Raw genomic sequence first — 13,804 nt, forward strand, 5'->3', positions numbered from 1 at the left:
TAGTTTTAATTTAGTTTCCATTTAGTTTTCGTCATTTAAAAAAGGTAGTCGACGAACATTTTTTGTCATAGTATTAGTCGACAAAATCAACACTGCAGCAAAGGCATCAACGCCATCTATTTGTCTGTCGACAGAAAGCCGCCACCATGAGTACCGACGCAGAGATGGAGCAGTACGGCAAGGCTGCCATTTACCTCCGTAAGCCAGAGAAGGAGAGAATGGAGTCTCAGTCTGCCCCCTTTGATGCCAAAACGGCAGCATATGTGGCTGACAAGAAAGAGCTGTACCTCAAGTGTAAAATTCTAAAGAAGGACGGTGCCAAAATCACCGTAGAACTGCTCGATAAGAAGGAGGTATGTACAGGTGTATTCTAACATCCAATTGTGGCACAGTAGCGCTCTAATCATAACACATTCTAAAGTTTATTTTATTTTATTTTATTTTAGGAAAGAACTGTCCCTGAGGCCGACGTCTCTCCTATGAACCCTCCCAAGTATGACAAGATTGAGGACATGGCCATGATGACCCACCTCAATGAAGCCACTGTCCTGTATAACCTCAAAGAGCGTTATGCAGCATGGATGATCTATGTAAGCTTTTCTACATGCTAAGAACAGCACAGTGTTGCACCCGTAGATAGCAAAGAAAGAAAAGTACAGACTCAGAGTACAAGTTTAAATTCAAACAAACTCATGGACATGGTTCTGAATTTAACTTGCTCACTGCTACTTGATCCATTGTCCCAGAGATACAGTGTGTGGTATGCTCATTGCTATGTTGGATGATGTAAATGTTCTCTCTCTGTTCTTTCTCCCCTTCAGACCTACTCCGGCTTGTTTTGTGCAACTGTGAACCCCTACAAGTGGCTCCCAGTGTACGACCAGGAGGTTGTAAATGCCTACAGAGGCAAGAAGCGTATTGAGGCTCCACCCCACATCTACTCTGTCTCTGACAACGCTTATCAGTTCATGCTGATGGGTACGTACTAGTCGGTACAATGTAAAAATATATATTTATATCAGTTTCGAGGAAGAAATCTGATGGGTTGAAAGGGACATCTAGCCGTGCTTAAATAAGAAAATCAGCCTTTTTCAAAGGACATTTTCGGTCATAGCAGCTACATCTGTCATTAAAGACATTATTGAATATCTTAGTTTGAAATTGAGTTGACATGTTTTTTTTAAGGGTAGCTGTTGTATAATCGCAATATTACACGAGGATGTGATTTACCATCATTAACGGCACGCCTGCATTGCTGCAGGAAACTATAATGATCTTGTGCTGTAACTATGATTTATGTTATTTATTTATGTTTTGATTTACATTTTACAGATAAAGAGAACCAGTCTGTCCTTATCACGTAAGTTTCCATCACATAGGCATTAAAAAAAGATCATTGTAGGCCTACACAAATTCACTAACTGTATTTCTGTGAATGTATGCATTTATATCCAGTGGAGAATCCGGTGCTGGAAAGACTGTGAACACCAAGCGTGTCATCCAGTACTTTGCAACAGCTAGTTCTGGTGGAGAGAAATCAGCAGGCGATAGCGGTAAAATCAAGGTATATATGTTGTTTTTTTTTACTTTAACAAATACATATTTTTGAACATAAAGCATTTATTGCAAGATGGCAATTCAGTTTAAAATAATTCTGACCAAACTTTAAACTTAAAACATTCTAGGGGTCACTGGAGGATCAGATTATTGCAGCCAATCCCTTGCTGGAGTCCTATGGTAATGCCAAGACTGTGAGGAATGACAACTCCTCTCGCTTTGTAAGTGTAACATATTATACATATTATTACATATATTTTGAGAAGACCTGCAATAATTCCACAATGTAGATGGATTGGATGCAACAAATTGTGCTATATCAAACAGGGTAAATTCATCAGAATCCATTTCGGCACAACGGGTAAACTGGCCAGTGCTGATATTGAGACATGTAAGTATGAAGTTCAGATGATAAATTATATATGCTTTTATTTGAGGATTACAATTTGAGTAATGCACAACCCATTTAGATTATTATGAGTTATGTACAACCCATTATTATTATTATTATTATTATTATTATTAGTTATGAGTAATCATAACTACAACCCTGAACCCATATAGATCTGCTGGAGAAGTCCAGAGTGACCTACCAGCTTGCTGCAGAGAGAGGTTACCACATCTTTTTCCAGATGATGACCAACCACAAACCTGAGATTGTTGGTAAGTGAAATTACTGACGATGCAGTGAGAACATAAATTGATGAATAAAAACACATGTTCACCCCTTTTTTTACTCCCTTTTCAGAAATGTGTCTGATCACCAGCAACCCCTACGACTTCCCGCTGATCAGCATGGGTGTGGTCACTGTGGCCAGCATTGACGACAAGCTTGAGCTCGAGGCTACTGACGTGAGTGGACATTAATCTTTCTAAGGGTCACTCACTATCTGCACTGCAGTCAGTTGCTCTGCAAAATGTATTCTCTAAAGCAGTGCTTCCCGACAAGCACTTGGAATTGTTAAGAGTCGAGGCATTATATTTAGTTTGACTCAGTTTCACAGATAAATATTGTGAAAATAGGCGATCTACGTGTTTTGCCTCTTGTTAGGAAATCATTTGTCAATTTGGCCAATACTTGACAAGTATTTGTTGATTACTTTTGACGCAGTAATGGTCTTATTTAAGTCCTTAAATTGTCAGTTTAGAAATGTGCCGACAGCCTGAATAGATGTATATAGTATGTTGCTTTGTTTACCGTTGAGTGTACAGTTCTAAAGGATCAAGGATGTTTGTTAATCTAATGCCTAATCTCAATCTTTTGAACACATCTCTGCTCATTGACATCAGGAAGCTATTGACATCCTGGGCTTCAACGGTGAGGAGAAACAGCTGATCTACAAGTTCACCGGCGCAGTCATGCACCATGGAGTCATGAGGTTCAAGCAGAAGCAGCGTGAGGAGCAGGCGGAACCTGACGGCACAGAGGGTGAGCTGCACCTTTATGATTATTATTAATCAAACCTAACCAAAATATATCTTCAATATAGTTCCATTATTATTATTAGGGATATCCCGATCTCGTTTCTTTGTTCCCGATTCCGATTATTTGATTTTGAGAATCTGCCGATACCGATCTTTCCCGATCCGAAATTTGTATTTTTCTAGAACACTTTATACCATATCACAACAATACAATATGGATAATATGGAATATGGATATAATTGATATTGATACTAGTAGGGATGTCTCGATTACGTTTCTTTGCTCCCGATCCGTTATCGGCCCCGTTTTCCGATCACGTTATCGGATCGGGACAATCCTAATTATTATTATTATTATCACTGTTTAGACTGATGATTATTTGGTTAACCTATGATTCTATAGATTACTAGCCTGTGTTGCCCTTGCTTACTGTAAATCGCTCTTTGGATTACGAGCGTCTGCTAAAATGCCTAAAATGCAAATTGTATGACCATTTTTTTCCAGAGGCTGACAAGATTGGCTACCTGTTGGGTATCAACTCAGCTGAGATGCTTAAGGCGTATTGCTACCCCAGAGTGAAAGTGGGAAACGAGTATGTCACTAAAGGACAAACTGTGCCACAGGTGAGTACGTTGCATGATTCACATGTTCTGATTTCATACACACTTTATATTCTCCTTCCTTGTTACTGTAAATCGCTCTGGATTAAGAGTTTCCTAAATGTCTAAATTGTAAAGTGTGTAATTCACACCCCTATGAATAATAATATTTCCTTAGGTCATGAACTCAGTCGGTGCCTTGGCCAAGTCCATCTATGAGAAAGAGTTCTTCTGGATGGTCATTAGGATCAACGAGATGCTGGACACCAAGCAGCAGAGAAACTTCTACATCGGTGTGCTGGACATCGCTGGTTTTGAGATCTTTGATGTAAGCATGGACTTGTTTTAAATTAATTAAAATTAGAAGTGATTGGCAATTTGGGCTAATGATATATTTCCCCTCACAGTTCAACACCCTGGAACAGCTGTGCATCAACTTCACCAATGAGAAACTGCAACAGTTTTTCAACCACACCATGTTTGTTCTGGAACAAGAAGAGTACATGAAAGAGGGAATTCCCTGGGATCTCGTTGACTTCGGCATGGATTTGGCTGTCTGCATTGAGCTGATTGAGAAGGTATACAATTATTATTATATTTGTATGCATTACCATGGACCCAAGTCCAAGTATTGAGAAGGTACACAATTATTTTGTGCTTTAGTTTAATGGACATGATGTTAATATTGTTTTTGGTATCTTCTTTTTGTCTCCTTTACACAGCCCTTGGGTATCTTCTCCATCCTTGAAGAGCAGTGCATGTTCCCGAAGGCTTCAGACAAAACCTTCTCCGACAAGCTGCTTGACCAGCATCTGGGGAAGAACAAGGCATTTGAGAAGCCCAAGCCTGGTAAAGGCAAGGGCGAGGCTCACTTCGCCCTGGTCCACTACGCTGGCACTGTGGACTACAGCGTCACAGGATGGCTGGAGAAGAACAAGGATCCTCTGAACGACTCTGTCATTCAGCTGTTCCAGAAGTCTTCAGTTAAACTGCTCGCTGTGTTCTATCCCCCACCTGAGCCTGAAGGTATGTTTATTCATATAATATAATATAATGTGTTCTGGGATGCTGGGAACTGTTTGGGGCCTTTAGCATGCTGGGTTATTATGGCTGTTTAAAGGCCAGCCAACAGGAACACCGAGGGACTGGACTTAAGCAATTACAGCCTGTCCCTATTATAAACTCTCAGAATCTGGCAAGAAGGAAGGCATTTTCATTCTGTAGGACTAATGATAACTCATGATTCTAACAAATATAAACAGATAATACAAAGAAGGGAGGCAAGAAGAAGGGTGGTTCCATGCAGACTGTGTCTAGCGCTTTCAGGGTAAGAATTTGTATTTATTATTATCAACATTATATTCCTGTAAGAATGAAGCATTATTATTATGAACATTATATAAGAAATAGGCACATCTCATGTTGGAATTAAACGATTTCCGTTGTGGCTGATGTTTAAAATAGGGGTTGTGGTTAATGTATGTTTTAAAAACCTAAATCTGAAAAGTAACTAGTATCTAAAGAGTTCAAATAATTGCAGTGGAGGAAAAATTACAATATTGTATGACCTTTTTACTAATAACAAGCCAAATTGGCTCTTTTACGTCTCAATAGGCAAACTTGCACATGTTGATGACAAACCTGAGGAGCACTCATCCTCACTTTGTGCGTTGCCTGATTCCCAACGAGTCCAAGACTCCAGGTAAACACAGAAAATACAAATGTAGACTATGATTGATTGTGAGGCAATTCAATGCAACTTTGGCCAGAGTTTGTTCTTCTAATAATGAAGCAACATCTACTGTATACAGGCCTTATGGAGAACTTCCTGGTCATCCATCAGCTGAGGTGTAACGGTGTCCTGGAGGGCATCAGGATCTGTAGAAAGGGCTTCCCCAGCAGGATCCCATACGCTGACTTCAAACAGAGGTATTTATTCCTTTTTCCAGCAGCTTTTAAGTTCCAAACCTAATAACGCAAAATGACCCACTTTTACAAAGTAAAAAATAAATAAATTACCACATTCCAGAGCAAAATGACCAAGAACTTTTATAAAACAGGTACAAAGTACTGAACGCCAGCGCGTGCCCTGACGGCGCGTTCATGGACAACAAGAAAGCTTCAGAGAAGCTGCTCGGGTCCATTGATGTCCCTGTTGAGGAGTACAAGTTTGGACACACCAAGGTAAATACACTGAATCTGGTTTAAAGATGGGGTGCCATAGTTTTGCACTTTCTGTTTTGTATGTGTCAAAGGAGTAGGAGTTAACATTACTCTAATAGATTGTTTGTAACATTGTGTTCAGGTGTTCTTCAAAGCTGGTCTGCTGGGTACGCTAGAGGAGATGCGAGATGAAAAGCTGTTCACTCTGGTCACCATGACTCAGGCTCTCGGACGAGCTTACCTCATGAGGAAGGAGTTTGTGAAGATGATGAAGACAAGGTACTTTGAAAACATCAATTTAATATTGGAAACAATTTGTAAGTAAACTTTGTCATTGCTGTTCAATGAAAGAAATGTAAAGTGTCAAATCACTAATAAAATATCAAACATTGCCGAACAAGCTTTTGGTGACGGTGGCAAGGAAAAAACAAGAGAAGAACCCTCGAGTAGTAATAACAACAATAGTAACAACTATGACACAATAATATAAACTATAGTCACAGCCTGCAGTATTACCTGGAAACCCTCGATCATGATCCACTGAAACGGTTTTCCACAGAGACGCTGTTTACACCATCCAGTTCAACCTCCGCTCGTTCGTCTCTGTGAAACACTGGCCATGGATGAAGGTCTACTACAAGATCAAGCCTCTTCTGCAGAGCGCTGAGACTGAGAAGGAGCTGTCAGCGATGAAGGAGAACTATGAAAAGATGACGACTGACCTGGCCACTGCCCTGGCCTCGAAGAAGAACCTGGAAGAGAAGATGGTGGCTCTGGTGCAGGAGAAGAATGGCCTTGCACTGGCAGCGTCATCAGTAAGTAGCTACTTAAACATTGTCTGTCCAGAGTGGCTGACAGTGTGCGGGACCTTTTCTTTGTTTTTCAAAGATACCCTTGCTAATTATATGTTTATCATCCGATCTTATATATGTTATGATATCGAATGTAGATGGCATGGCAGTCCCCCAAGGAGGCAGCTGCAAAACAAATCTGATATATCTCACCCAGAACAAATGCTCGACATGTCCCTCACGTATCCTTTTCAATGACAACTAGGGAGACGAGGCTCTGAATGATGCTGAGGAGAGATGTGAAGGTCTTATTAAAAGTAAGATCCAGTTGGAGGCAAAGCTCAAAGAGACGAGCGAGAGACTGGAGGACGAGGAGGAGATGAACGCTGAACTGACCGCCAAGAAGAGGAAACTGGAGGACGAATGCTCTGAGCTCAAGAAGGACATCGACGACCTGGAACTCACCTTGGCCAAAGTGGAGAAAGAGAAACACGCCACTGAAAACAAGGTATAGATTATACACTGTAGCCGTCTTGTCAAGTTATAGAACAATAACGATCAATTCACGATGGTACACTCTAGCATAGCGGTCTTATCAAGTTCTAGAACAATAATGACCCATTCGTTGTGCTTCTTCGCCTAAAGGTGAAAAACCTGACCGAGGAGATGGCCTCCCAGGACGAGGGTCTTGCTAAGCTGACCAAGGAGAAGAAGGCGCTCCAAGAAGCACATCAGCAGACCCTGGATGACCTGCAGTCAGAGGAGGACAAGGTCAACACTCTGACCAAGGCCAAGACGAAGCTGGAACAGCAAGTTGACGACGTGAGTTTATCAAGTCAATTGGATGTTTCGAATTTGAATACAGTGCGTTTATTGTCGTACCGAATAATAAGACAAATATATTGCTGTGCAGTTGGAGGGTTCTCTGGAGCAAGAGAAGAAGCTCCGCATGGACCTCGAGAGAACCAAGAGAAAGCTTGAGGGAGATCTGAAACTGGCCCAGGAAGCCATCATGGATCTGGAGAATGACAAGCAGCAGTCTGATGAGAAGATTAAGAAGTAATGTGTAGCACAATCTTAACTATAAATGCACCATGTCTCTGTCTGTTTGTGTACGTACATCTGTAATCCACATAACTTGAGAACTGTTCACATTCCGTGGATGATGAAATTAAATATGATATAATATATAATAATATATAATATCATGAAATATATATATTTTTTTTAAAGATATTTTTTTTGCGGCTTACGCCTTTTATTGGTTTTTGAAGGGACAGACAGTAGGCTGACAGGAAACGGGACAGAGATGGGGGAAGACATGCAGTAAAGGCCGTGTCGGGCTCGGGAGTCGAACCCGCGGCACACTGCGACTGGATTACCAGTCGGGTGCCCAGACGGTTACGCCACCGCCTGGGCCAATATGATGAAATATGATCATGAAATATGATATCCAAAAAAATGGATCAAGCAAATCATAAAAATAATTTCATCTAGAGATCTAAAGGTTAGAGGTCTTTTGACGAATGAGCGTGAGCTTCAGTTCCTCAGGGATCCTCACAACCCTCTACCCTCCATCGAAATTCGTGAAAAACGATAGCTCAGAAATGTCAAAACTGTTAAAACAGCGGAATATTTACGTTAACAATAAGGGGTCTACGCCCTTCGGGCTGTACCCCTAATAATAATATGAAATGCGATGGAGAAAAACTACCACTAACATATGTATATATATTACTGTATTCCATAGGAAGGAGTTTGAAGTATGCCAGCTTCTGAGTAAGATTGAGGATGAGCAATCTATGGGGGCCCAGCTGCAGAAGAAGATCAAAGAACTCCAGGTATATATTTTTTACGATTGATAAGTAAATTTGGATTTTAGTGATAAGTGTAAATTAGGATTCTAATATGTCCATTAATTTGAAAGGCTCGTATTGAAGAACTGGAGGAGGAGATCGAGGCAGAGCGCGCCGCTCGGGCCAAGGTTGAGAAGCAGAGAGCCGATCTCTCCAGGGAACTGGAGGAGATCAGCGAGAGGCTGGAGGAGGCTGGTGGTGCCACCGTCGCTCAGATTGAGATGAACAAGAAGCGCGAGGCTGAGTTCCAGAAGCTGCGCCGTGACCTCGAAGAGTCCACCCTGCAGCATGAGGCCACCGCTTCTGCTCTCCGCAAGAAACAGGCGGACAGCGTCGCAGAGCTGGGCGAGCAGATCGACAACCTCCAGCGCGTCAAGCAGAAGCTGGAGAAGGAGAAGAGTGAATACAAGATGGAGATCGATGACCTGTCGAGCAACATGGAGGCCGTCGCTAAGGCAAAGGTAGAATAGATTGCGTTTGTGTTAATTCTTGACAAAATACTTCAGGGAAAGAAAAAGAGGGAATACATTGTAGGTTACTTCAGTGATTGAATGTGTCCAATGTTAACAGGGAAATCTTGAGAAGATGTGCCGCACCCTTGAGGACCAACTCAGTGAAATCAAGTCCAAGAGTGATGAGAATGTTCGCCAGATCAATGATATTGGAGCTCAGAGAGCAAGACTGTTGACTGAAAATGGTAAATGTGCACTATTTTTAATTTAGGCACAATTAGGCAAATTTCTTGATTAGAGATAATGCTTTCATCAGCAGTTCTCCCAGGAATATAAGGAATATGTATTGATCAAAGATTATTTACATGATTGAAACTAACATAAAAATGTCGAACCAGGTGAGTTTGGTCGTCAACTTGAGGAGAAAGAAGCTCTCGTCTCTCAGCTCACCAGAGGCAAGCAGGCCTTCACCCAGCAGATTGAGGAGTTGAAGAGACTTGTTGAAGAGGAGGTTAAGGTGAGGCGGCCTTTTCTTTTATTTGTTTATATGAATAGGCCTAATTCCGTCTTTTTGTAATTTTATCCGTCTGACATTATTTTGGCATGTTTTTCTTTCGCCAGGCAAAGAACGCCCTCGCCCACGCCGTGCAATCAGCTCGCCACGACTGTGACCTCCTGAGGGAGCAGTTTGAGGAGGAGCAAGAGGCCAAGGCTGAGCTGCAGCGTGGAATGTCCAAGGCCAACGCTGAGGTGTCTCAGTGGAGGAGCAAGTACGAGACTGACGCTGTCCAACGCACCGAGGAGCTGGAGGAGGCCAAGTAAGTGATCAGTGTTGTTCACACCAGTGGTTTTTAACCAGCGGTCCTTGAGGGGGTTAACTTCCAGGTGGTCCCCAGCTAAATGATGGAGGACCCCAGGAAGACTAGAGGCTCAGTCATGTGTCTCTAATGGGAATCCTTCAATAAACATAAACATAAGTTGGTAACTAAAATGGACCCTTATAGATTTTGAACTCTGAGTGTAAAATGAAACCAAATGGACCCGTATTGGTTTCATTGTACGCTCATTGTACGCATTACTTAATTTACAAGATGTCTACACGATTAGAAAATGTAGATTTTTATATTCTTTTACAGTTCAACCCTGTACTATGGTACCACATCAAAATCGTATCCAACAACAAAATATCCTTTAGCTGCGAGGCTAGAACTCATCAAATGGTGATCCGTGGATCAAATGCTGAATGAATAATGGGCCTTGATATGAAAAAGGTTCCCCTCACTGTAACAAAATATTGCTCACAATGATTCTATTCAAAACCGACCAACAGGAAGAAGCTCGCCCAGCGTCTCCAGGAGGCCGAGGAGCAAATCGAGGCTGTGAATTCCAAGTGTGCCTCTCTGGAGAAGACCAAGCAGAGACTCCAGGGTGAAGTGGAAGACCTCATGATCGATGTGGAGAGGGCCAACGGTTTGGCCGCCAACCTCGACAAGAAACAGAGGAACTTCGATAAGGTGCTTTGACATACATTATTTTAAAACATAAATCATTCTTGCCTCCTTAAAGTCGGGGTAATTGACACATTTCAAATGCTGTGCAGGTCCTTAATTAAAGGGAGGGTAAATGACACATTTCATTACTGCTCCTGTGCAGGTCTTGGCAGAATGGAAGCAGAAACATGAAGAGGGCATGGCGGAGTTGGAGGGAGCGCAGAAAGAGGCTCGTAGTCTCGGCACCGAGTTGTTTAAGATGAAGAACTCCTACGAGGAGTCCCTGGACCAACTGGAGACCATGAAGCGTGAGAACAAGAACCTGCAACGTGAGTTTTCTCTACATCATTCTTTTAATAACTGTACAAAAAAAGAGGGGGGAGGGAATAAAAATAAAAGAAAGTTTGCAATGCAAATACAAAATAATTGCTGAATGGAAAGTTAATTCACTCATTATTTTCAACCCACTGCAGAGGAGATCTCAGACATGACTGAACACATCGGTGAGACTGGAAAGAACATCCATGAGCTGGAGAAGTCAAAGAAACAAGTGGAGACAGAGAAGTCAGAGATCCAGACAGCCCTGGAGGAAGCCGAGGTAACACTTTTAGCTCCTAGATGAACAATGCACCATATTTTAAATTTCTCGCAACAGGTTTTATATTAAAAAAGTGTAGGAGTAATGAGTATATGATCAATTCAATGTTACATTAAAACATCCTATAACCTTTTGATCCTGTATTACCTTTCAGGGTACTCTGGAGCACGAGGAGTCTAAGATTCTCCGGGTCCAGCTGGAGCTCAACCAGATCAAGGGTGAGGTGGACAGAAAGCTGGCAGAGAAGGACGAAGAGATGGAGCAGATCAAGAGGAACAGCCAGAGGGTGACCGACACCATGCAGAGCACTCTGGACTCTGAGGTCAGGAGCAGAAACGATGCCCTGAGAATCAAGAAGAAGATGGAGGGAGACCTGAACGAGATGGAGGTTCAGCTGAGCCACGCCAACCGCCAGGCTGCCGAGGCCCAGAAGCAGCTGAGGAACGTCCAGGGACAGCTTAAGGTGCAAAACATAGTAGTTAGAAACATATTCGTTAAGACACATTCAAACAACGGAACTTCTCCGAATATCTGAACACATTCTGATGTTTCTCTTAACATGACCACCTCAAATGTGATTTGTTTTAGGATGCCCAACTGCACCTCGACGATGCTTGCAGAGGCCAGGATGACGTGAAGGAACAAGCCGCCATGGTGGAGCGCAGGAACGGCCTCATGGTCGCCGAGATCGAGGAGCTGCGAGTGGCTCTGGAACAGACGGAGAGAGGCCGCAAAGTGGCCGAGCAAGAACTGGTGGACGCCAGTGAACGTGCTGGCCTGTTGCACTCCCAGGTAAGTCCATGAAAAATAACTCTCAACATATCCAACATACAAGTAAGTCATGCACACAAACATTGCAAAACCGAATCTTTATTTTACTTTTTTTTTTAGAACACAAGCCTTTTGAACACCAAGAAGAAACTTGAAACCGACCTGATGCAGGTCCAAGGTGAAGTGGACGACAGTGTTCAAGAAGCAAGGAACGCTGAGGAGAAGGCCAAGAAGGCCATCACTGATGTAAGTTAGGAGCTCCACCCCTTATCCATTCTACCATTCACATATATATACATATATATATATATACATATACAATACATATATACATATACATATAATAAACCCATTTAAACCTGGTGTAATCTATACGTTGTTGTACCTTTCATTGTTGTTATACCTTTCATACCACCTCTGTGTCTCATACACCTGAGTATCATATAGAATCATAATTTTGTATTTATTTTATTAGGTTTTCAGAAAACCATATGTTAGGTTATAGAATCGGCCTCAGGTCTACATGGGTTAATACACCGTTATTATAAGTATATCTATAGAGTCTGGTCTCGAGTCCACATTTTCATGTACTGTATATTTTATCTCCTTTCCAGGCAGCCATGATGGCCGAGGAGCTGAAGAAGGAGCAGGACACCAGCTCTCACCTGGAGAGGATGAAGAAGAACCTGGAGGTCTCGGTCAAGGACCTGCAGCACCGCCTCGACGAGGCTGAGAACCTGGCCATGAAGGGAGGCAAGAAGCAGCTCCAGAAACTGGAAGTCAGGGTAAGGTGTAGTTTTACTTCAACACGGCTTATAGTCAATGAAATATTAAGAAGACATCATTTCATAATGTATCATTCAACTGTGAAGGTGCGAGAACTGGAGGCAGAGGTTGAAAATGCAGGGCGAGGCGGAGCAGACGCTATTAAAGGTGTCCGCAAGTACGAGAGGAGAGTGAAGGAGCTGTCATACCAGGTACACTACTATATTATCATGCTCACTTTAATGACCATCGTGCCACCGACAAAATGAACAGAGATCGCATGGACATACAACTGACATTATAAATTATCTCTCACTTCAGACTGAAGAGGACAAGAAAAATCTTGCCAGGCTTCAGGATCTGGTAGACAAGCTGCAGATGAAGGTGAAGGCCTACAAGAGGCAGGCGGAGGAAGCGGTAAGACAAATCTACGTCTTTTTTGACGTGTGGTGTTATCATAGTTTAACTACAGGAATCACTTATGTAATGTCAACACAACTTTAACTTCTTTTTGGTTCTTAGTCCATGAGCCAGAGCTACACAATTGGAACGTTAATTATGAATTGAGTGGGCAAAGCCATACCTATTAGATTGTTATCACCATGAAACTTCCCCAATTGAGTACTTGCACGAAGACAATGATTTATTGTATTGCAATTTGCTTTTCAAATATTGAGGCTTTGAACCATGTCTATCATATTGTAGGAGGAAGCAGCCAACTCTCACCTGACCAAGAGCAGGAAGATTCAGCATGAGCTAGAAGAGGCGGAGGAGCGTGCGGACATCGCTGAATGCCAGGTCAACAAGATGAGAACTAAAAGTCGTGACGCCAAGGTAATACATGTTCAATATGAACTGAAGGTTCATTATCTTCAACTAAGATTTATCTAAAGATTCATATTGAATATCTAACATTATTGTCCTATCGTTGCAGGGAAAAGAAGCTGCTGAATAAGTTCTCCAATTCAAGTCACCGGCGTACAAAGTCATAAAATATGACCCATTGTATTCAACAAAGGTGAAACAACAGTATGTTGTTGTTTATTCAAGGGAACAATACAGTCATAAAATATGACCCACTGTATTCAATAAAGGTGGCAAGAATAGTATCCTGTTGTTTCTTGTATTCATTACTTTGTCTTGTGAATACCTTTTTGTGAGGTTTGAATTCTGGGTCCAACTCACATGTCCACAATAAAGTATAGTGCACTTAAACAGAGGGTAGCAGCATGCACAAATAAATACATTCACTTTCTAGGTTAAGTTTCTAGGTGAATGTATGAAGGCGTTATTCGAGCACAAGAGTTAAGAGTGCTCTACAAAAATGGGCGCATTT

General features: G+C 42.0%; 1 protein-coding gene across 1 annotated transcript; it reads left to right on the top strand.

The window, feature by feature from the left end:
• Positions 1-455: 455 nt before the first annotated feature.
• Positions 456-13,423, top strand: LOC306917131 (myosin heavy chain, fast skeletal muscle-like; the record flags this gene model as incomplete). The annotated part of the gene is made up of 38 exons (XM_079495264.1): positions 456-590; positions 822-978; positions 1,333-1,360; positions 1,456-1,564; positions 1,686-1,778; positions 1,885-1,948; positions 2,122-2,220; positions 2,306-2,409; positions 2,848-2,986; positions 3,488-3,606; positions 3,761-3,910; positions 3,990-4,160; positions 4,305-4,608; positions 4,845-4,909; positions 5,197-5,284; positions 5,394-5,511; positions 5,643-5,766; positions 5,888-6,024; positions 6,305-6,560; positions 6,802-7,044; positions 7,182-7,358; positions 7,450-7,595; positions 8,287-8,377; positions 8,464-8,853; positions 8,963-9,089; positions 9,243-9,361; positions 9,466-9,662; positions 10,175-10,358; positions 10,498-10,663; positions 10,808-10,932; positions 11,087-11,395; positions 11,521-11,724; positions 11,824-11,949; positions 12,318-12,488; positions 12,576-12,680; positions 12,790-12,885; positions 13,174-13,302; positions 13,403-13,423. Exons 1-38 carry the CDS (start codon positions 480-482, stop codon positions 13,421-13,423), a joined length of 5,562 nt encoding a protein of 1,853 aa, XP_079351390.1. The 5' UTR covers positions 456-479.
• Between the last annotated feature and the right edge of the window lie 381 nt (positions 13,424-13,804).

The sequence above is a fragment of the Electrona antarctica genome (assembly GCF_951216825.1).
Source record: "Electrona antarctica genome assembly, chromosome: 24".
NCBI classification, from domain to species: domain Eukaryota; kingdom Metazoa; phylum Chordata; class Actinopteri; order Myctophiformes; family Myctophidae; genus Electrona; species Electrona antarctica.